Below are 23892 nucleotides of genomic sequence, written 5' to 3'. Positions count from 1 at the left end.
GCAACTTATTCCCTTCATTAACGCAAACAACCTATCCTGCTCTTTTCCATTGCATTGCCATTGCACAAATTACATTTGTACCTACAACCACAAAATTGACACGTTTGGTTTATTGGACAATCCAAAAGCCAAAATGTGACTGTGTTCAGTTGAGACACACTCCTCTGCTACAGCACAGAGCAATGAGGTATTGGAACAGTGTACTACAGATTTATGAAAATTATGTGTAGCCGCAAACACACTTCGGACTGTATTTATTTGTGCATCTTCTGAACTGTCAGTGTATCTCTCTAAGATTAACCACGAGCACTGTGCTCTGACACTGTTAAGTCCAGAGTGATGCTGCCTCCTGGGCAATAAGACTATAAACTGTTCAAGTGCAGTTTTATAACATATATTTTCCTCACTTGTCTGAACACACAGGCAGCTCAGTCTGAATCTGACTGAGACAATGTGATTTTTTTTTTTTTTTAAACAGTGATACTGACATTTTGTAGGATATAAATCTGTATCTATAATCTGAATATTCATTTTTGCATAACTGTGACTTCTGTGACACAACTCAATCAACTGCAAACACTTGTAATAAAACAAATCACTGCGGGGAAATCACTGTGATGCTGTTTGTTTGACCTTGCGCTTTGTGCCCTCTGCTGATTCAGAGTCAGACAGCGCGGATTGATGAGTCACAGATGAACAGATTAAGGCTTCTTCTCCTCCAACTGAAGTCCACCTTGTTCCTCCTCCTCCTCCTCCTCCCCCCTCCTTCCCCTCCTCCACTCATCCGTCAATACTTCTCTAAACCAATCCCCTCATATACGCTCCCCGAGCTGAACTTCCAGTGCTGTTCAGCAAATCTCAGACTCTTTCCTCTAATCCTCCACCTCTACTTTCTCAAAACATGATCCCCAGTCTTCCTATTTCTCATCCTCTGCTCGTTCCTCTTATCTGCCTTACCTCGCTCCTCTTTGCTCCCATAACTGTTGTTGTGAATGAATGACTATGCACTAGCTGCTAGCAATCACTTGAGAGGTCAGTGCATTATACTTTAGACAGAAACGCATGCACTGATCTTCGGTCCTGAGAGCTGTTATTATCGGGTACAGCTACAACCGATGATTATATTTATAGCTGATTCATCTGCCCTTTATATTTTGGATTAATTAATTAACTGTTTAGTCAGTAAAATGTTGCAAAATTACTGCCACAGTTTCGCAATGAGATGTTTTCACTTCCCAAAGGTATTTAGTTTAGGATTATATATAGAAGTCTTGAGGATTTAAGAATGACTAAAGGCACCTTTAAACAGCAGTTGTGAATGATGACAATCACCACTGTCAATGTGCGAGGTGGAAATAACGAAATCATGGTCACAGTCTGTGTCAGACTCTGCACTGTTAGTTCGAATCTTGTCAGGCTGTGCGAGGGAAGTGTGGTGAATTTATAGCACTACAATGTAAATAGAAAATATGAGAGCAGAGCATGTTATCAGTTCTCGTCATCCATCTGTGGAGCTCTTGTGCTTTGGAAATGCAGCTCTGCAAGTTTTTCATCTTTGCCAGAGTCACACAAATCTGCTTTGGTTGTGCATATTTATTTCTCAATCTCTCCTAAACTTTATGTAATAAAAAAAAACGTTTTTGAAATGTCACACTGGTGGTCAGTTTATTCAGCATCATTTCCTCAATGATATTCAATTTAATGTTGTTGTTTTTAAGGCAAATTCTTCAGATTATATCGCATTTTTCTCTCACTTGTTAAAGCTGTCAGGTGCTTGTTCAGATTCCAAGTTTTCTTTACTTATTCCTTGATCTGACATTTTACAACTTAAATCCTAACTTATCAAACTTGATCTTAGTTGCTGAATAAACATAGTATTTGAAACCACTACCTCCTTTTGTTCAATGAAGAAACAGTTTGGTCGAAAAAGCATGTTCGCACTCACACACTCGCAGACATACCACACACACAGGCTCATAATGATGCTGACATTTAACACAATACAGCAATGTTATTCCAGCAGCAGTGCACAAGGTCAACTCATTAGTGGGCATAATTGATGTAGGGTGCATATTCCAACCTGCCACTGAAAGAGTTCTGGGTCAGCCGATATGGACAGCAATTTAACAACAATAAGGACGGGACACAAATGAGAGACCTCGTGTGTCATTCGGTGTCAGCCTGGATACTTTACTCTGGGGCAAACAATCTGGTTTGTTTTGACGTTTCAATGAGAGAAACATTTATCTCTCGGTCATTCCAGGCCATAGGTGTGAGACCATGAACAGCACTGCGTAGTGGGGAGAAGGCTGGTGGATCCAAGCAGCAAAGCAGCATCCATCATTAAAAATCTGTATGTTGCTCCAGTAGCACACATTAAAAACATCCGAATATAAGCCCAATATTTTCATCAAATACAATGAAACATTGAAGCATTTTCTGTTTCTGTGAGACTCTCTCTCTCTCTAATCTCCTCTCACTTATTTATTCCAGGAAGAGCAATTCAAAAATAAAACACCACCTGAGGAAATGATGAACAGTCACACCCCTCACAAAACCCAAATTATCATATAGGAAACATAAGAGAATAGCAAACGTGAAGACTGACGAGGTCCCCGGGGTTCCAGCTCAGCAGCATCTGTATTCATCACATGTACGAGTCCCTGACCTAATGTGCTCCTCCTCCCCTCCTCTCTCATTCATCTCGCCTCTTTACCCAACCTCCCACTCCTTCCCACACTCATCTGCTCATTCTCTGCTAACTCAGCCCATCGTCTCTTTACCTTCGTCCCATCCAGTCCGAGAATTTTTCAACCTGCCGCCCACTCCCTTCCTCACTTTTCTCTCCCGCTCTCTCATTATGTCACTCTCTCTGTGCCAGCTATTCAAGCTGTTGTCGTTTCGGCAGATCCGGCAGTGTGTTCTTTGTGTGCGAAATCACACGTCTTTTCATATAAAGAACTTCAGCTCCTGCATCTATTCACCCACCGCTGCTGACAAATAATATCTGACATCAAGATGTAATACATACCTCTTTGCACGAGCATGGTGACCTCGCTGCCTCTGGGACATTTGCTCAGCAGGTCCACCACCTGGTTGTGGCTCATATTTTGGACGTTTCGCTTGTTGACCTCCATCAGAATGTCCCCTTCCTTTAGGCCGCGGCAGCGAGGATAGTCCACTATCTGCTTGACCCTCTGCCCCCCTCCCGTCAGGCTGTCGGCGATAGTGAAACCGAATCCTTTGTCTCCCTTCTCCATGTGGATGGTGATCAGCTCGGGCTGGGTGGCTATGGACGAGGCCAGTGTGACCACGTCGCTGGAGTAGCCGTGCGAACCGTTGGACGCCACGTCTGCCGACGGGCTGTGCGGCCGGGGTTCCCTCATGCCGTTAACGGGTCCACCCTGGTTGGAAGGCGAGTCAAACGCTTCCTGTCCGTTGACGATGATAGGCTCCTTGTCTAGGATCGCCACTGAGGTCACCAGACTGGTGTTGGGGTCATCGGGGTCAAAGGGCAGCGGGTAGCCACGGCACAAGGCCAGGTCCACCATGGAGCCGATGGGGATGGACTGGAAGATCTTCACCACCTGAGCGTGGGTGTAGCCCAGCACAATGGTGTCATTCACACTGACAATCACATCACCTGCACCAAGGAAAACAGTACCATTAGTAAAACTGTTATTTACACACTTAACATCTATTTAAAGGTGTTTTGAGTTCATCTGTCAGGTAATATTAAAGTTAAACTGTTGGTGTTATTTGGTATCAGCCCACATAACAGTCGTGCGATGGTGGGACATCAGAGAAAATGGATGCATATGTTGTGGGAACACTACAGTGTGAGTGTTTGTTGGATGAAAACAGTGCCCCCTGTGGATGATGGTTATGAAGTGCACCTGTCTCCATCTTGCCGTCCACAGCTGCAGGCCCGTCCAGCACCAAACTTTTAATCTGCAGAAACTCATCCGGCTCGTCGCCTCCAACCACGGTGAAGCCGAAGCCGCGACGACTCTTCTTCAGCTTTGTGTTGATGAAAGTTCCTTTGAGCTCTGCTGGGTTTCTTGTGAAGAAAGGCTTCCCTCCTGCAGGGCACCAGAGGAAAACAACTATTACATCTACTATACTTTATACTGCTATTTTCTTCCACATTTTCTACATTTAAAAAATTCATCTCTCCCTGAAGCTGTCTCCCTCATCAGGATCGAGAGGAGGGTTAGGATTCAGCTCCAGCACCGGAACAGCTGATTGATTAGTCTGGTTATTAAAAGTGTTTGTTGAAGAATGAACAACTCCAGCAGTTTGATTTGTGTCTGACAGCACATCTGGTCTCAGTCCTATTCCCACTATACGTCCAGAAGGCTGTTAAACAAATCAAGGTTTTTTCAGTATAGATGTAGTAAACATAGACGTTCATGTAAACTACATGATGTATCTCACAGCCCCTGTCAGGAGCACATGATACAACAACCAAGCAGTAGTTACAAAGTATATACAGCGTCTATTAGAATAAATATTTACGTTTGACGCCTGCAGGGCCTGGAGGTAGAGCTGGAGGCACCTGCGGGTCCCTGTAAGTCTCCAGGTGGTTTGGAGCGTAGTTTGCCAAAGGAGCTGCTGCTGAGGAGTGCTCCTCTATCCATTCTGTACAGACGTAATCATAACACACACATTAATCCATACTCACACTCAGCACAAATGTGTATAACATGCACACATATAGACACTTAACAGCAACACAGATACGAACACAGAGCTCAAAGCACGCACAGTAAACACTCAGCCATCTGATTCATTTTGTGCAGTCAGTTTTTCATTTACTGTCATTAATTAAATAAAAAGTTTATTTCAGTAAGTTTATATTAATTGGTTTGAAATAGGTAACACTGGTTAAACCAGAAGTATAATTTTGCACATGGAGCCAGTAGGCTACAGCTTGAAACAGGTTTTTGTAGCCTACAGTTCTTTATATTCTGATCAACAACTATACCAAATGTATACTAAGTTTACTATAAGTGCTCCCTGTTGTACCATAACCATTTATACTTTGACTACTGTGATTGGATTTTGTTGGTACTGAAGAAAACATTGCAAAGTGGTAATGCATAAATAATACCTGCAGGTCCTGTAGGTATTAAGAGCCAGGTGATTTAATGCCAACAGTTTTATGGGCATTTATCACGACTGTCGGCTCAGACCTGACTCCAAGAGGGAGTACGATCTTTGAGACAAATTGCCTCGGTCTAAAGCTAAGGGTCTTAAAGTAACTTAATTGCCTCCATGAGCCGCGTGTTCCTTATATCTCTCACTCTGCTCCTCCCCTCTGCAGCTCTGCCGGTCTCACGGTTTGATACTCTCTGGATACCACAGTGAAAACTCTTCCTCATCCCCTCATGGTAAAGCAACTTAAATGATCAAATACAAGATGATATATAGCATTTATGATTTTAAAACACATAAATTAAAATCTAAACACCAAAGACGACACCAAGGCTTGGGCCAGCTGCTAAATTTCAAGTTTGTACAGGAGTCAAATTTGACATTTAGTGCATTTTTTGTTCCATTGTGTCTTGACAAAGGATGAATTTGGAGGAAAGCAGCCTGGCCCAAACCCAGGAGAGCACTGGACACACCAGAAGGACATGACACTCACTGACATGAAGAAAGAAAGAAATGGTGCCGTGCCAGGGCAGGAAACGAACCTCGAATATACCGCTCACCTTCTGGAGGCTGCGGCTGCTGCTGCTGTTGCTGCTCCAGGATTTTCCGACGGCGCGCCTCCACCACTGGGTTCTCATACTGTGTCTTCCTGTTTATATGACTGAGACAGACAGAGAATAAACAAGGTAATACAGGAAAAAAGAGTGGTTAGCCAAAAAAAAGGCAGTTGCAGTGTATAAAAGATGTCCTTATTAACATGAAGGTTCAGTCTGATGATCGACTTACTCTACATAATACACTCCGTACACTGGGTCGTCTATTCTCTCCCATCCCGGAGGCAGCTCTGAAATACAGAAGGCAGCATTAAAAATATAGAAAAACAACACTTTTAATGTTTTACCTCAGTCATTAGAGCAGCTGCGGGGGGTTGGATTGACTTTCTATCAAAACATCCAAAAAACAGCAAACATAACCATTATACTGTATTTGCAGAAGGTATGGTATGTGTTACTGTATTGGATTACATTTGTCAGATGGTCCACTTTACTTCTACTGTTTTCTTCACAGTTATAAGTGAGAGGTTGGCTCTGCTGTACTGTGTTGTGCTATGCAAGCAGGACTTTCTGTCTTTATGGCACTGTTACACATTTTGCTGTTTTGTCAAAAATAGGATCAAATGTCGACTAAAAACAAAGCATTTAGTTTTGTACAACAGGGTCATCTAAGATGTTTTTCTTCCATGATATTTTCTAAATTCTAGCAGTGGTTTCATGCCTGCCGAGGAGTTGCAACACTTTTAAATGCTGCTTTTTAAATGTCTGTTTTATTGCATGACTAAAAGTACAATGTTCTGAACCCAAATTGGCTCTTCGTCGGGTACAAACGGTTCTCGCTGGGCCAGTTGAACACATTTACGAATCTAGTCAGCATGCCAGACATGCGTAACTCAAAGTGTTTACATGAACTAAATTATGGCCTGGATCACTCTCCCGCTGCCTACATTACATTTATTCTGCTCATTAAGCCTAAAACTCAGTAGCCGTGAGAGCTGAGATACAACAACAAGGCTACAATAAAGCTCAGGTCAACTGATGTGGTGATTTAAAAGCCAAAGAGCTGACGTCTCTCTTTGTCTGCCGATTGTAATTATTACTACAGTATTGTGCTCACATATTGAACAACACAGCTTACCACTCTTCATGGGAACAGGTGGACAGTTGAAGGCCATTAAACTGATATATTCCCATTAAGCTGTTGGCATCTCAGTTCTCCACCTCACTGTATTTGATTCCAGACAAAGACATTACCTCCTTGTGTTACTGTGGGCTTCTCCCAAGTCCAGTAAACACTTTTATAGGAGACTGGATTTCACAATCAATAATCACAGACCGTCTGCATCTGAGCAGCCAGCGGTAATAAAGGCTTTCAGCCAGACATTCAAGGCCTGGTTGGAGAATGAGCTCTCATTCCATTACGGGGTTGTTTGTTCTACCTGCATATGGGATGAGAATCAGCAGCTGAGCCATTTGCCAGTCTCTGAAGCAACTCCAAGCACATCTATCAGCCCAAGTTCACAGCACAACCTCAGCATAACATATTCCAGGTGTGTTTCTGTGCATCTCAAGACAAATAAGTCCTGCCAGTCACGCTATGATCAATGAACGGCAGAATGGTGTTTTTGTTATTATACAAAACTCCTCAGCATATATCACAGTGATAAATGGGAGCAATTGATGTTAAAAAGCTCCATTATAAGCTGAAATTCAGGAGACATTCGGAGCAAGCAACAAGAAATGTAATAAAACCCAATTGTCAAACATATTGTCACTTTTAACATTATACAGACAAAACTTATCAGGTTTATATACGTCTTGGTTTTCAGCATGAGAATGGTGAAAAGCCATTACAATCCATTTACACTGTTTTATGCAGCTGGTACAAACATGTCTCATATAAAAGGGTGTGAGGAGGTTGATCGCACAACACAAACATTATGACACTGCTCAACAGTGCTGTCCATGGTCAAAAATTGACTGCACCTCGCCTTTATCCAACCTAAATCAAAACACTTTCTATTGCAGCTCCTTGACAAAAGTTTGAATAAAATGAATTCATGGCAACCAATAAGCCTTAAACCCTCTATTGAAGATATTATCTATTTAAAGTATAAATAGGTCATAACTGTGCCATCTAATACAACAAAGTACGTCTTTGAGACAGAAAAATAAAAAAGTCTTACCTAAATCACTCTCCAGGTCCTCCGTATGTATCCCTTCTTCTCCAAGGTGAAAGCAAGATGAAACAAAGAAAACAAAATGAAGAATAGAAAAGAGATGGATAGCAGAGGAGAGGTGGGTCGGGGATGGAGGAATTAAGAGCAAATAAAGAATGAAGTGACAGCCAAGAGAAAGGCAAACAGGAAAAACAGAAACTCCTTAGTCTCAGAACAGATATTACACAGGATGAAACAACATCTAGACACAAAAAATTACACTAAAGCAATCAAGAAAGTGCAGTGTGCCACTTTCATTTTCACCACTTGATGGTGCAATTTTGCAGCTTGTGCTTTGTAACTCACGTTGTCAACTGTCATTCTGAGATTCTCGAACACCAATTATTTGACAATTTAGGTCATTTTGTGACAACAGTTGTGTAAAAAAGAAACAAAAAAAAACAGAATCAACAACAGTTTAGTTGACCAAATCAGCAAATCCCCTAATCAAAACTCTAATAAAACTGTTTATAGATAGACAACTAAGAAGTTAAATAATATCAGAGCTCAATTTACAAAAAGAGCGTCCTGTCTGAAACCTAAAGCACCACTTACTGAGTCCTGAACCACTACACAGAGGTGTGAATGTACACTTTTATTGTGTAAACGATGTGTAGCAACTTACCATCATCATCACACTCTTCCAGAGGCCTGGGGGCTTTGTCTCTACACCGAGGATCCAGCCAGGATGTGGTCTTTGTGTTGTGGCTGAGAGGAAACAAACAAAGCAACAGAATAATTCAACACAGGCCGTCAAAGCAACATATAAAAGCATAGCAGAGGCACACAAATGCATCAATAAGAATTAGAAAGTAAACCGCGTCAGCAAGTTTACAGAGGACAGAGGGCGGCTGCTGCAAAGAGAAATGATGGTAACAGAGCGAAAACAGGCAGGAAATCAACAAATAAATGACCTGGCTTTTCCCTCCATTGTTAAACAAGAACATACAGTAAATCAGTGATAGCAGAAAAGAACATACAAGCTCTGAAAATGCATAGCCATGTCCTGGTGGTGTGCCTTTGCCGTGCTGCAGAGAGGACAGAGAGGTGGAGGTAGTCAGGTGATCAGGATGTGATCTCCTTTAGAGATCGGGACATGCAGGGATTAACAGGAAAGCAGTGGCACCCAGGGGGTTGGGCAGGTTGGCTGGGGAGGCCTAAAAACCAAATCATGGGGGAAGACAAGCCACTGGACGAACAAAAGGGATAATAGTGCAGGTAAAATACAGAAAACAACAACTACGGATATGAGCTGTGGTGACAAATGCTTGTACAGGCAGTGCTCAGAGTGGGTGTGCAGCAGATTGAACGGCTAAGTGTTGCATGTTGTCGATACATACTCTATGAAGTAAAGTTCTCCGGTCTCAGTGTAGGCCATCTCCCAGTTCTCAGGCAGAGGTCCCAGCGGGTCTTCTGGAGAGACCTGCGGCTCTGCGAGGGTCTGCTGCCCACTGTCCGCTGTGGGGGCGACTGCATTGTTCAGACCACAGGATGGAGCATTGTCTCGTGCGGGGTACGGCCGGAGGATGCCGCCACGGCTCTCGTCCTGGTCGATAGGGTTACCTGTGCACAACAAAGGAGAGGGGAAGAGACTACGCACTAAGGATCCTGGGTAACACAACGGGCACAACACGACAAGAACAACAAGAACAACAAGAACAACAAAAGAAGAGCAAAAACACAGTTTATGTCTTGTACATGCAAGAAAAGAATAACATGAGCAGGCATGCAACTTGACCCACCACCAAACCTCCCCTTCCCCCTCCTGAATTTCACTCCCGCCCATTTCTAGTGTACTGAAAGGGCCCCAGGAATATGCTAATTCCTCCAGCAACAGTCTTTCCCAAACTCTTCCTGACCCCCACCTTCTTCTACCTCTCCACCCATAAGCCTCTTTCTTCTGAAGCTAGCTATCCCAACCCCCATCCTCACTCGCTCCCCCAGTTCTGGCCCAGTGTCCTCCACCACTTCCGTGGGCCTTTCAGGGTTGATCAAATGCTAATTCAACACTTTGGCTGCTTGGCAGGGGGACACAGAGAGGGCATAGATTCACAGCAGAAAACACACACACACACACACTACCACACTCACAAACCAGGAAAGAGCTCAGATGAGAAAGAAAAGTCGAGAAACAGAGGAGATTTGGCATAAAATCTCATATTGTCACCTGTTTTTCTCTTTTATTTATATGATGGGATTAATTTACATGCAGGTGACAGTTCTGTTAAGATGTGTTGAGAAAATGTGACATGGAAATACAACCATCACCTGAGGCAGAAATATAAACACTTGGTAAATATGAGTGACAAAATAAGAAGCGGGTGGGAGAGGATGTGAGAGAAAATGATGGATCTTGTGAGTGTAGCCTGTAACCTACTTCTTTCCCCCACTACACCCCTCCTCACAGGCAGATGGCAGTGTTTGGAGGCTCCCAGTGAGAGGAATCAGCATCACAAAGACATGATGTAACCGCCAGACACCGTACAACAGTGGAGAGGATCATAAACATATACACACTTTGTCTCTCTCCTTCTGTATCCTGTAGTCCTGTATGCACACATGTATGCACAGACACTCCTGAACAAGCATCCACTCCGGGACAAACACACATGGAGAATACTACTACTACTACTACTACACATGCAGAGACGAAGAAATGTGCAGATGGACAAACTTCGGCAAACAGCGAGAGAGGCTGGAGAGGTGCTACGACGCCCTCACCTGTAAAACTGTTGTTCATTTCCGTGGCCTGGTCGTCATCGTCGTCGTCAGCAGGCACTACTCGGGCGTTTTGCATGTCATTGTAGGACTTGGTGCGCTTTGGGGTGGACTGCCGGGAGCCTGCATCACTGAGAATCACTGTCCCAATGATGGGCTGCCTTGGCGGCTTGGGGGTCCCATAATAGTTACCTAGGCAACAAGAAAGGACATTAGCATGCTTGAGAGAGACACAGAAGGAGGGAGAAGGAGAAACGGAGACCGAGAGCGAGGAAAGGGATAAAAAAAAAAAAAACAGGCAGAATGGGGGACAGGGAGATAGCAGGCAGAGGATCTATGAAACCTCCTAATCTTACGCTGAGAGGAAAAGACATAAAGCTGGATCACAGAGTGACTACAAATCATGGAACTAAGCAGCTGGTGAGAAAGCAAAACGATTCTAGTTTGTCTTTGAGGCTGCAGAGCTGTATTGTCTAGACTCTGAAAGCACCGAGCTAAAACGATGGAGCAGCTCACAACAGACAGCTTGTTTTAGCAGCTTCTCTTTGACTGAAACGACGGTGCAAAGATTTTATCAAGTGTTTTTTATGGTGTTGTGGACGTATACTTTGTAATGACAGATGAAGAGATGCCCCGGTGCCCTAAGGTTCAATATAGCCAACACTATTTAGGTAATTGGGGAAATTATGCACATTCACTTTAATTGATGAGTCTTAACGCAAAAATTCCCACTCCCATCTTTGTCCAATAAGTATGAAGCCGGAAACCAGCAGCTGGTTAGCTTAAAGGCTCACAGTAGGCCATTTCTTTTTGTTTAATCCATAAACAACAAAGTGTGCAGATGTCACTTCGTAGGTTTAAGAGGGTTTTTGTGACTATTTCTTGATCTGGGGCAGCGACATCCTAAAGCCTCCAGTGGTTGCCTGTCAAATACAGGCAATGTCTACAGTTAGAGGAAGATAGTATGCCTAGCTACATTTAACACCTTAATGTAAAGCATGTTGTCATGAATAGGCAGATTTTTCTCTTTTGGAAAAACCCAGGCAGACTGCTTTCCACTGTTTACAGTCTCTTTGCTAAGCTAAGCTAACCTGCTGCTGGTTGTAGCACCATATTTACTGTGCACACATGCAAAGGTGTTTTCCAAGATGTCAAACTCTTCCTTGAACAGTTTAAAGCCACCATGGGCTGCTACTCAACGTCACCACACAGTGAAGTCAAGTGAACTTTATGCCCCTTTTAGATGACACTTTTTGCACCAAACACTTTAATGTAAATGTCTGCTGCCATTTGCAGGCTGCCCTGATGGTGTTTTTAACTATTTCAATTATTTTTGATCTCTGTTCTTATTTATTATTGTTGTGTAGTCCTTGAAAGAGTCGCACATTTTTTTATTCATTCATTCATTCCATCATCTCCTTCATTTCCCGTCTACTACATTACTCCAATCCTCCACAACACTATAAACATTACATATGATCAGACCTGTCTTCTCCATCATTTATATACAAAATACAGATTTATAAATGAGTGATTAATCTAGGCCTCCTCGGGCTGCCTGGATGGCCACTGACTCCCGTGGACAGGTATTTGACATTGTCTGCGTGAAAGAGAGAACAGTGCCAACACACAGCAGAACCAGTGCCAAGCAGATTAATGTCGCAACATTCTCTACCAGCCCCATGCACACAATCACACACACACACACACACACACACAAAATAAGACTTAGCCTAACATACATCCTCGCAAACAAACACACAATGCACGTACCCACACCAGCCCACACATCTGCGCACATGTTTACACGCAGGTTTGTGTCAGTTTGAGACTTAGCGCTGCACAACACTGTCCTCATCAGAGTGAGAGGGGCAGATGTGGAGTGACCCGCTGTCTCCTGCATGCATCTCCCCCCATCATGCACAGTGTAATCGGAATCAACTGAGTGCACGCTCTTACAGCCCTGCCTGCATGTAGGAAAAAATAAATGTTGATGGCTGCTACGCTTCCTGTATCTGTGGTGAATCGAAACACCTGCGCTCAGGAATCACCATGGAGTGTCAGTTATGATCAGTATCTTCATCATCATCCTCACCGTCATATGTTCCTATTTCCAGTAGCGTGCCACTCTCCTCAAGTTCTAGGAAGTCCTCCACAGATAGGAAGTTGTAATCCACCCCTGGGACCTCTCCGTCTCGAGGGGGGCGGGTTGTACCTAAGAGCAAGAAAAAAACAAAAAAACAAATCAAGGTTAGATAGCTGCTGATATGAGTTGAGATGAAAATCGGGTCATGTGCTTACAGTTGTCTGAAGGGGATGCAATTAGATATTTTTTCCCCTCCTGGAGCAACAACATGTTCAAGATTTTCCTCACACTTCTTCCACACTGGAAGCCTGTCATTAGCGTTAAAATGCAGTCAACATCACAACATTCATTCAGCTTTTCGAGATGATGAGCAGGAAGGGTTTCTACAGCAGGAAATGAGAGAGTCCTGAAATCAAGAGGGTGCAATTGTAATTCAGTGCGGTGATTGGAAGTACAGTGACTGGAGAGAGTGGCTGCAAATATCATGTCAGGAAATTAAATGGAGGCTCTATCTCTCTGCCTCATGGGAAACTGCTGCCTGCTGAGTCAGAAGATAAAATAAAGGTCACCTTTAGCAATACACTACTCCTGATAGTGTTATCAATCCATCCACTTCTTCGTGGTGAGTCTGGAATTGCATTGACATAATACTATTATAGTCGTATTACTTAAGCTGGTATTAAAGCTGCATTGTTCCTGTTGCGAATGCAATGCGCTACAGCTACACTTACTGCATTCTTAAGTGTCGTTCGGTGTAACAGTGGTACAATAAAAGCTTTTCAGTATGAGGCAATATAAACCTTCATGTTGTGAAACCAGAGAAAACACGAGACACTGAAACTCAGTATATCTGACACCATTCTGCAAGAAATCGCGCATTAGAGGTTTGTGTATCAACATTTTGGTTTCAAGTTCTCTTTAAATGTAAAACCATCATCAACATTTTCCTCGCTGACCTAACTGCCCCGAGCCTGAGCCCGAGCACAAGCCGCCTTTGGAGTTAATGATTAGTGGTCTGCGGCGTTTTACTTTGTAGTGAGAGCACTTTGTAAGAGGAAGCTGACACCAGACAATAGAGACGGGAGCTATTGTGTCTCTGTCTTTACAAAGAGGAGATGACACGCCAGATGGTTGACGGAAGTTGTAACCCATCTGTGGTCAGGACAGGAGTGTTTACATGCAGATACACACACATACATATGAATGTAATGTATTCTCGCACCTCTCTTAAGTGAGGTAGACTTGCACTATAGCACAGGCAGGAGTGTGAACCATTTTACGCCACACACAAGGCACCTCACTGTGCCTTAGCAATGGTAAACACTGGAGAAGAAACAAGTTCCTCACAGCAAGAAGAAACAAGCTGCCAGTATGCTGTGTCAAAACTGAAAGAGCATGTTTGAATAGCATCAGAAACCTCCTACTAACGTCTTTCTCATGTAACTTTCCGTTGCTGATCCGATGGAAACCTGAGCACAGACAGACCAGACCAAAATAAACATACGTAGGGGCAATTAGGCCTGATCCAAAATACAGTCAACTTGAACGGACTTTAACAGAGAGAGAGAACAGTAGCAGCAGCAAGATGTGTTGTCAGTGAACAACATAGTCGAAAAAGAGCAGTAATATAATAACAGCGCTTTAAGGATGAATTAAAGTTACGGAAATTAAATAGAAAATAAATTAAGTCATGTAACTCTTGAAAATCCTCCTTTTAACTCCCACAAAAAAAATCCTGTAGCTGACTGTGCAAGAAGAAAAAAAGACAGCTTTCTAACTTGTTCAATAAACTATGAATCAAATTGCCCCAAAAAACTCACTGAATACCGTAAATCTGGGAGGCTTCTGATTTTCCTTAACTAAACTCAGTTTCAGTTCCTTGTCAGACCAAAGCTCTGATGATCGATGAAGTTCTCATTCTCCTTCTTACCTGAAAACACAGTTTGTTTTTTTGTGGTCATTGTTACATACCAGCAATCAGAGCCAATAACGCACACACTCAGTGTATAATTATTAATACATGTGGATGTAGAACTGAGGCTGAGCTGTCCAGCAGTAAAACAAAACCTGATTAGACTGAGCCCGTTTTTTGGACCCAATCTGACTCTTGTGGACACATGAAGGCCTGTGCTGTGAAGGCCTGTGCTGTGAGCCTGTGCGCCTTCCAGAAGAAACAGTCAAATAATGTTATTACAAGGGAGAATGAATGTCTGGACCCAGTTTAACGGCACTCCATCCAAAAGTTGATGAGATATTTAACTGAAAATCACAAAATGTCAACCTCATGGTGGTGCGAGACCATCAAAATCATTATAATTCAGCCTCCGGGCACCACAAATGACTCTACAAAATTACTCAACAATGCAGTCGTTGTTGGGATATTTCAGTCCGGACCAAAGTGGTGGACAGACAGACAGATAAGACATATAACTGCCATTCATCAGTCCAAGCTGCAAACATGGCTAACAACTGGTAAAATACAAATAATAAAAAAAGAAGACTCTGCTTTCTGAGAGCAGAAAAATGCAGAAATGAGTTTGTCCTCTTCAAACACTTAACATCATCACTGTTCTATTCTTGACGGGCGAGAAAGCTCATGTTTGATACAAGATTCACAAGTGTTTACCTGCTCCTCTCCGATATGCAGGCGCTCGCTCCATCCCGCAGGGTACATCCAGCCCACAAATACCCGACAATAAGTAAGCCTTTACTGTGCACCACCACACAATCCTACACTTTCACCACACTGCAAAGGCAACGCTGATCCTCTTTATCGCCTCTCTCCCTGCCATTTTGAAAATGATACTCAAGATAAATTGATAAGCCGGAGACGATTTAGTTGACAAGACATAGTGCTCAGCCTGTGGGCAACAAAGTAACTCCCTCACATAAAGAAGAAGAAGAAAAAAAAACACATTATAAATCATCTAACTGACCATTTACAGCAGCGATACAGGGGCGAAGTGCTGCTTTGCATTCACCTCGGTGGACTGAGATGAGATGAAAGAGAAGTTGTCTGGGAGTTTGAGTCATAGGACTGGGTGGTCCCAGGGTGGGAGATGTATCTGAGGCTCACCGTGCTCTAATGATGCTGTCTGCTGAGCAGGGGATGGAGCTGTTATTCCAGGCTATTCCCCACAGTGAAGGCCTGTGGTAGGATGACTAATTCTAGTGTGCCTGTATTACACAGTGCTGAAGACTGAAAACTGCATTATTCAGCTTTGATTACGTCACATCATCATCACATGTCACACACCATTTCTATAAACATTTTTAACCCTCGTGAGTGGCACTGCGTCATTGTTGGGTTTTTTTTTTTTCAAATTTGACGATCTGAGCTTCTGTGTTATATAACTTGATGCTCTGTTTGCACTTTGCTTCTCTGATTTCTTGCATAATATAAGGGCAATATTTTCAGTGCAGCAGGACATCACTCATGTTGCATGGGAGCAATCGATCATCTGTTGCCATGTTGTGACGTGTTAATGATGCCACAGCAACCGATTCCTCTTGATTCATCTCCCTTTTCTCATGTTTAAAAGCTGGGCAGTAAATCTACTGTCATTACAGACATTGACGTTCACGCACACAGACAGACACACACACACTGTAGGTATGGAGGACAGATATCATATTTGATATCCGCGATTGACATGATTTACTGTTGTTTTATGGACCTGATGTAATAATATTTCTTACTTAAAGCAGAAGTAAGTGATATATTTGTGTTAATATAAGTCTTAAATAGTTATATCTTCCGACAGCAATCACTTACATAGAGTGTTTGGACTGAAACATGGGTCTCTCAGTCCCTCTGCTCTGCTCTGAGCCGAAGAGAAAACATTTATCGTATCCTACAGTTTTTATCCAATGAGGAGAGAGAACGGCATGCAGGGCTGTGTGTGCAGCCAAGGAACGCCGTGAATGTGGTGACGTAGCGACGAGGACTGTTATGGTGCGTTCAAGGAAACTCGTATTTTTCCGACCGTGAAGTGGTACCAGTTCGATCTGGTACGAGTTCACCGGTCGGAAGTTACGAGTGGCCGTTATAGTGACTTTCACCGGTAAAACAGGTCGGAAAAACACGAGTGGGTTGCCTGGAACGCTAAAGTCGTAAGTTGTGACTTGAAGCTGTAATTTACGATTTCAAAAGCCTGCCTGGAACGCAGCATTAGCGAAAACGACCGGATCACTCACTTCTGCTTTAAAAATAAGTAAGAAAATATTACATCACAATAACATGAATATGTTTGGTTCTTAAACTGTTGATGTGAATCTGAAAGCAACAGATAAATTATTAATCAAAGGTTAGCTGTAGTCAAAGAAAATAAAGTTTTTTGCACCAGTGTCAGCAGTAATTACCCAAGATATTATAAGATAAGATAAGGAATAGCATATATTGTATATCAGCACACCATATATGCAGTATATATCCGCCCTCTTTCACAGAAAATCCTCTGTAAGGGAGATGATACATTTACAATACATATTGTGGTAAAATGTTACTTTCACCAGCACAAATACATTTGATGTTGAAACACTGTTGCCAACTTGCCAAAGAACAATGGTGTTTTCTCAGAGAGTTTCTTAGTGGACAATAGTGGCAGTGAGGTCAGGCCGTCTCCTTACTACCACTCTGGATGGTGTCTATCTTCTCTCTGTCCAGAAAAACAATGACTGGGACATAACTCAGGCCTGACCGCGGCTCTGATGAACTAACTTCCACTGACAGTCATCAATGGGCTCTTTCTTTCCCTGTGAGAAACCAGCCTGTGCATGCATGAATGGAAAAATGTAACACAAGCACATTTGGAAACATCTTCACTTTTAAAATACCACCGAAGCCAAGAGAGAGAGAGTCGTCTTTGTTCTCCAGAGGTCAAACAAGAGAGTTCGTCTTCTCTCTGAACTTTCCTAAAAGCTTGATGCAGAGAGTGGGCATAATGACACCGTAATCACCATGTCTGTCACTGTCTGAAAACTTAACATTACTGGTGCCCACTCCCTGTATTTCTTGTTCTGTGGCAGGATAAAACAGGATCTTTCTACATGTCTCCAAATATTTATAATCACAAATGAAAGGTCTTTTGACTGAGTGAACATTAGTGGAAAAATGTGATATTTCTTTGAAATGTGGTGAAATTAAGATGTCTGTATTCTTCTTTCAGCTTCTGTTCGGCTTTCAGAAAATCAAATCTGACAGGCCGGGCGCCTGCATCCACAGGCATCAAATATGCTCCAGAGGAGTCACTTTTGCACACTGCATTTCAAGTTTAATAGTGTCAGTGGGTATGATTATTCAATAAAGACATAATTTACCGATGGTATTTCAATCCAGCTCTAACATTAGCCTGAGTGTTCCTGTACAGTACTGCAATAAAAGATTTAATGCTACCTTAGGTTAATTATTTGTCCTGATGGGCTCTGGGGTTGAGTTATTTTTCAATTATTAATTGAAGTGGATGGATATGTCTTGTCAATTTTGCACTTTTTCTGTACTGTACTGTGCTGTTCAAAAACAACAACACAACAACAAATAGACGGGACAGAACAATCCTGTATTATTATATAACAGTGACTGGCTCACACTGTTTTTTTATGACAGCTTGGTTCAGATAGAGAGGCTTCATGCAGTGGAGGCTGCACATTTGCTGCTTCCTCAGTAAACCAAGCACAGACTCACCATTGCTTAGTGTTCAATGTTTATCACATAACAGAGTTGAAAGCTGACTGACCACCAAACACACATTAAGGGTCTGTTATAATTAACGTTATAACGAGGAGAAGACTGACACTATTCCCAACTCTGTCCTCTAAATATGGCACGCTCACTAATTAACATGTTATATCTGTATATCTAACACTCCAACATAACAGTGACCTCCATGACACATGTCGTCACCCACATACACAGAAACTGAAGTCACCCAACTCCCTGCAAAACCACAACTTGTTATTTTTTACACTTGTAAAGATTTAACTAACAGGACATGATGGGTTAATAAATGAGTTTTAGAGGTAGCTTTTGTTAGCCATGCTGTCTGCTTCACCTTGTTTCCACTACTTACCATACTTGAATATATTCTAAGATAAGCTAACAGCTGCTGGCTGTAGCATCATGTTTATTGCACAGCCATGAGAGTGTGGTGTTGACTTATTCATCTCTCAGTAAGAAAGCAAATAAATACATTCCCTAAAAGTCCAACTAACATCTCACAAGATCAGTTATACACAGCCAGAAAAACAGTTTTATATATTTATAATGATCTAATTAGACATTAAATGCATTTCTAGGGGCATAAAAAGTGTCAGTATTGACATCAGAGGGTAAAAGAGAGTCCGCTCATTTGTTGATGTTTGTGAGGAAACAGTAAATACTGAATAGAGAGAGGTATCCAATTAATTGTCTGATCATTTAAACAATATAAACAAAGATCTTTACAGCGGGTGTGAACACAGATAGGAACATTGAAAATATTATACAACTTTAATGAATGATGATGATGATGACGACGACAGCTTGTTCTTCTCAACACAAAATCAAATAGGAAATTCATCAGTTGCATGATAACACACACAGACCACGACTATGTTTACAATCTTTAACCAGACTGGGTCTACGGCCGCAGTGGCAAAGCATCATGTTACATCACATCACCATGCCGACACGCTCACCATGACAATGCAGCCATGCTGATGTTTAGCAGGTGTGTTGACATGTTCAACACCTTAGCCCATCATTTTAGCACTGCTAATGTATGCTAATTAATAACACACATTAAATGCACCTGAGGCTGACTGGAGTAGAACATACAGTATATATAACAAAAAGTGAAATCTGACCTGAAAGTTAAGGAATCAGCAAAGCCATTGAAATTCATCCTGAGATGGCAAAGAGTCTGAATATTTCATGTCAGTCCAATAGAAGGTGTTGAGATTTCAGCTATAGGACTAAAAGTGGTGGAGCGTCTGACCGACAGATGGACACCGTCATAGAGCCACGCTAAAAAATATCAAGAGGTAGCACTTCAACTATTTAAAGAGGAAGATTATTGTGGATGACCTGCAGATGAACCTATTAGTGTAAACCCTGTGTCAATGTTCAACTTGTTTTTCTTAAAATAAAAAAAATAAAAAAAAACAACGAACACAGTGACCAAAATACAACCTGATTCCATTTGTCTCCTTAAAACAAATCATGTTAAGTTGTCAAACACTTCTTCACCCTTCCTTCAATAGTAGAGAAATACAACGTGCTACAACATGCTGTTATATAGCCTGACATGGGAGATATTTTTCTACTGTCAGAGATTTTGCTATATATCAAATGTCCTTTTAATCTCATTAGTGTTGCATTGGGCCATTAAGAGCAATGTTGGTAGTCTGTCAGCTGGAATGCATCCATGATATGGCATAATATGGCTTTCAAAAAGAGAGAAAATATTACAGCATTATGCCCACAGCTCCTCTTTGTTGCCCTTTACCTTTTATTGCAGAACAAATAAATGTTATTCTTCCTGTATGCCCAGTTCATAAGCAGCTTGTGTCCTGCCCACCAATGTTCTTGATGTGTTTTGTTTCTCCTTGTACTCTTTGGTTCTCACCATAGGACATGTACCTCCTCTGCTTCTGTCTTCATCTCACACTACAATGAAGGACAATTTCTCCGTTTCTGTCTGTCTAGTTTTGGAAACATCAACATAGGTTAAAGTGGGAGGACCCACGAAGTGTGATTTCCCTCCTACCCTGCAGAGTTTAGAAAGCAAGCACACACGACTTGCAGTCATTATTAGTTACACTCTTTACAACAACATTATTCATCAGCTCCAGTCTGCACCCACAGGGAGAGACGAAGGGAGGATGTACAGGGCTGTTGTGACAGGGGGCATCTGTCAAATGGTGGAAAACAGCACAGGGGAGAAAGATGGAGAGAGTGAAAAGCGGATGAGTGCGGTACAAACGCATGACACACGCTCACAACAGGAAAAACAATCACCTAATGGGCACGTGAAATCCCTGGCACAACAAACAGCTCACACTTTCTCCCTCATTCTCACCTCTTGCCATCTGACAAACAACCATCACACCATGATAGAAGCCAAATACAAACACACATACACACATACACGTACAAAGCACTTCTGCTTTTTGTGTGGCACAAACTCTGCGCTGGTTCTCCTCACATCTCTCCACTTTCATCTTGTCTGGGCATCATGTTATTGAGTGAGTGGGATCTTGCTGTCTTTCTCACAAGGATGAAGTTGGATGTGGGCATGCATGTGTGTGTGTGTGTGTGTGTGTGTGCCTGTGTGAGAGAGGTATTGATCTAAGCACTGCTAAAAGGATAAAGGAGTCCGGGCAAGCCTGTCCTCGCCTCTATCACATCATCAACATTGTCTCTACGTCTGTTACTGTGCTGCTTCACCAAGGCAAGCTGTGTCTCAACAATGCAGAACATAACATAGTTGAAACAAGTCATCAATTGTTTGATTAGAAAAGAAAATGAATGAACAGTTTTGGTAAATAACTAAAGTCCTCTAACATCAATGGATTCTACTTTTTACTTTTTAATGTGCTTTGCAGAAAATGTTCACATTTGAGAATATGATGATGACATGTTTTTGCTTTGTGATTGATTTAGATGGTTATCTATCAGCTATCAATCAAATCGATCATCTGATTTGTACATCTATCAAATGAATATGTTTTACCTATCAAGCCAGCTATTAACTTCGGTTCATTATAAAGCATTTTCACTACTTTAAGAGTGAAGAGATGACCCACAGATGACCTTATAATAAAAGTAATGATTATTTACAGCATACTGATGTGTATGCATGCAGTAACCCTGAAGAGTGGCAAACAGAGCTAGAGTACACCATGAGCAAAACCTCAGAGTAGTGTTTGCTTACTTTCCATCCCACTGCACCGGCCTTATAATGTACAGTAAACTTACAGTAAACACACACACACACACACGGTTACTGGTGCAAGAACCTGCACCAACACATTCACAGACTCACAATCAGAGACACAGATAGAGGAGAGGTGGAGAGTGTAAACACATGTATAGTGTGTGGACTATAAATAGCAGGTTGTGGAAGTCAGTTTCTGTCCTCACTGGCAGTTCATAAAAAGCTCCGGAGCAGGGGACATGTGTCCCTGAAGTGGCCTGTTTGAGTGCATGCTCTGACCCACATCCTGTCTCCTAATACTGGGCCATTCACTCACTCACTGCAACCGAACACGCATCATAAACCGCAGGAGCATCCGAGCTGTCCTAAGTCGTTAATTACAGACCTTGGAGTTTGTTATCACTTTACAGTAGGTTTGCTGTGTGTATGAAACATGATGGTAATCTTCATTTGAGCTGGTTATCTCTACAATCTGCAATTTGGAAGAGTTATCGTTTTCAGGTCTGTCATGGTGAGGCTCTGTTGTGGAGAATACCAAAGGGTTTAGAAGAAGATTAACATCACAGGGAGAAACCAACTTGAAACGCAGTGTAGCAGCAACATCTCTCAGTGATGTGACACAGAAAGCAGCAAAACATACCGATAAGACTTTCACAGCCTTTATCTCTGAGCAACTACCACTGGTCCGGCTTCCTCCAACTACATGTCGGCAACAATGTGCTCACAGTCGAATCACAACACAGAGATAATGACTGGATTGATGTGTAGAAACTGTTTTGTTCCAAGTTTGCTGTGAAATCACTTTCGCTTACAAAAACATGCACAGAGAAGAGACACCATCTTCAAGTTCCTTCATCTCATTAAAACTGAACAGAATCTGGAGGAGTTTGCACTTTCCAAATGTTTTTGAAGACTTATGCTGCCTCACAGTGTGAATGAGCTAGCATACTCGTGGCAAAAACATTTAGAGGCCATTTTATCTAGCTTCAGAGAAAAGCAGATTCCAAGGCCATCTGGCTACTGAATCTTTTACAATGCACAAGGCTCAACTTTCACTGTTTTAGCAGCCAAAAACTCATATTTTCCTTCTTATATTGCTCCACATCATTTGACATTTATGCTCAAAAATACTGAGCAAACATAGGCTCACTAAAATGAATATGGGCATAAAGGTCAAGGAAAAAGCATAAATGGGGTTTTCACTTGGCTGAAAATGCCAAACACTGTCTTTTATTATACACTGTAAAAAGAAAAATCCCATTTCTACATGAAATGAAGCTGCATTGCAGCCATTTCTGGTAGGCTGATGCAAGCTGTGGGAGTCCAAACTGAGAGGGAAGCTGTTTTATTTGTGGAGACTGACTAAATATTTCATTCGTGTAGCAGAGTGAATGTTTGCATTGTCTAAAAGTGGCCTTCGCCTTCCAGTGAGATTCACACATAACATAATGTACGGTGCATGAGCGGAAGCCCAAAGGATCTGAAATGACATTTCAGAAGGCTTCAGTTTAAATCGCCCTGTATTTATGTTGTTGTTTTTAGCCGTGCTAGTGCTGTCACTCACAACCCTGCCCTTTGCTCCTGACTGAGAAACCCCAACTAGTTGTACTGACACTCATGGCTCCCACACAGTGTAGCACAATAACTTTGTAACTATCTTTGACTTTTCCTCAATGTGGTTGACACTGTGACACTGTGTTTTAAATGAAACATCCCAATAACTACAGGAACTGCTGTGAAATGCTCTAAATATGGATGATAAACAAAATCCTGCTAAAAATCAATCAGCATGTTATCATGGTCAGTGTGTGTGTTAGCATTTAGTTCACGTCACTGTTGGGTGAAGTCCACATATGTTAACATGACTGTCGACTGTCTGTCATGTTGTATAGATTTTATCAATTCTAACAAAATTGATTACCAGGTGTAAAAAAAAAAAAAAACATGTTAAGTCACTAGTCTCTAGTTTATTTACTCCATCCCTGCGGTAAAATGGGGGTAAGGTAAGGTAAGCTTTTCACATTAGGAGGTTTGAACACCTACTTTACTGGTGATATGGCAACAGGACACTCCCTCAAAAAACATTAATCTTAACTTGAACTATCATTAAAACCAAGCCTGAGCTGACTGTGTTTCTTACTATTGTTCAACTTGACACCTGACATCTGGCACTTGACATAACATAGTCCCTTGATAGCACTGAATTGCTGTGTGCAATATCAAAACATGCTCGAAACGTCAAA

General features: G+C 42.1%; 1 protein-coding gene across 9 annotated transcripts in view; it reads right to left on the bottom strand.

The window, feature by feature from the left end:
- LOC310988484 (membrane-associated guanylate kinase, WW and PDZ domain-containing protein 1-like) overlaps positions 1-23892 on the bottom strand; it is a 90523-nt gene that overhangs the window by 23693 nt on the left and 42938 nt on the right. For 4 of the 9 annotated variants that reach the window (XM_083975099.1, XM_083975102.1, XM_083975106.1 and 1 more), the window contains 11 exons: positions 12744-12863; positions 10652-10840; positions 9271-9493; positions 8911-8958; positions 8556-8638; positions 7898-7936; positions 5944-6001; positions 5700-5818; positions 4519-4641; positions 3897-4082; positions 3032-3643 (listed from right to left, as the gene is read on the bottom strand). In XM_083975099.1, the coding sequence (XP_083831225.1) occupies positions 3032-3643; positions 3897-4082; positions 4519-4641; positions 5700-5818; positions 5944-6001; positions 7898-7936; positions 8556-8638; positions 8911-8958; positions 9271-9493; positions 10652-10840; positions 12744-12863 (1800 nt within the window). The remainder of the gene's footprint in view (positions 1-3031; positions 3644-3896; positions 4083-4518; positions 4642-5699; positions 5819-5943; positions 6002-7897; positions 7937-8555; positions 8639-8910; positions 8959-9270; positions 9494-10651; positions 10841-12743; positions 12864-23892) is intronic. The other 5 variants (XM_083975101.1, XM_083975100.1, XM_083975103.1 and 2 more) reach the window with 5 other exon arrangements.

The sequence above is a fragment of the Trachurus trachurus genome, assembly GCF_905171665.1.
Source record: "Trachurus trachurus genome assembly, chromosome: 7".
In the NCBI taxonomy this organism is placed as follows: domain Eukaryota; kingdom Metazoa; phylum Chordata; class Actinopteri; order Carangiformes; family Carangidae; genus Trachurus; species Trachurus trachurus.
This window is presented reverse-complemented; position numbering and strand designations above follow the sequence as displayed.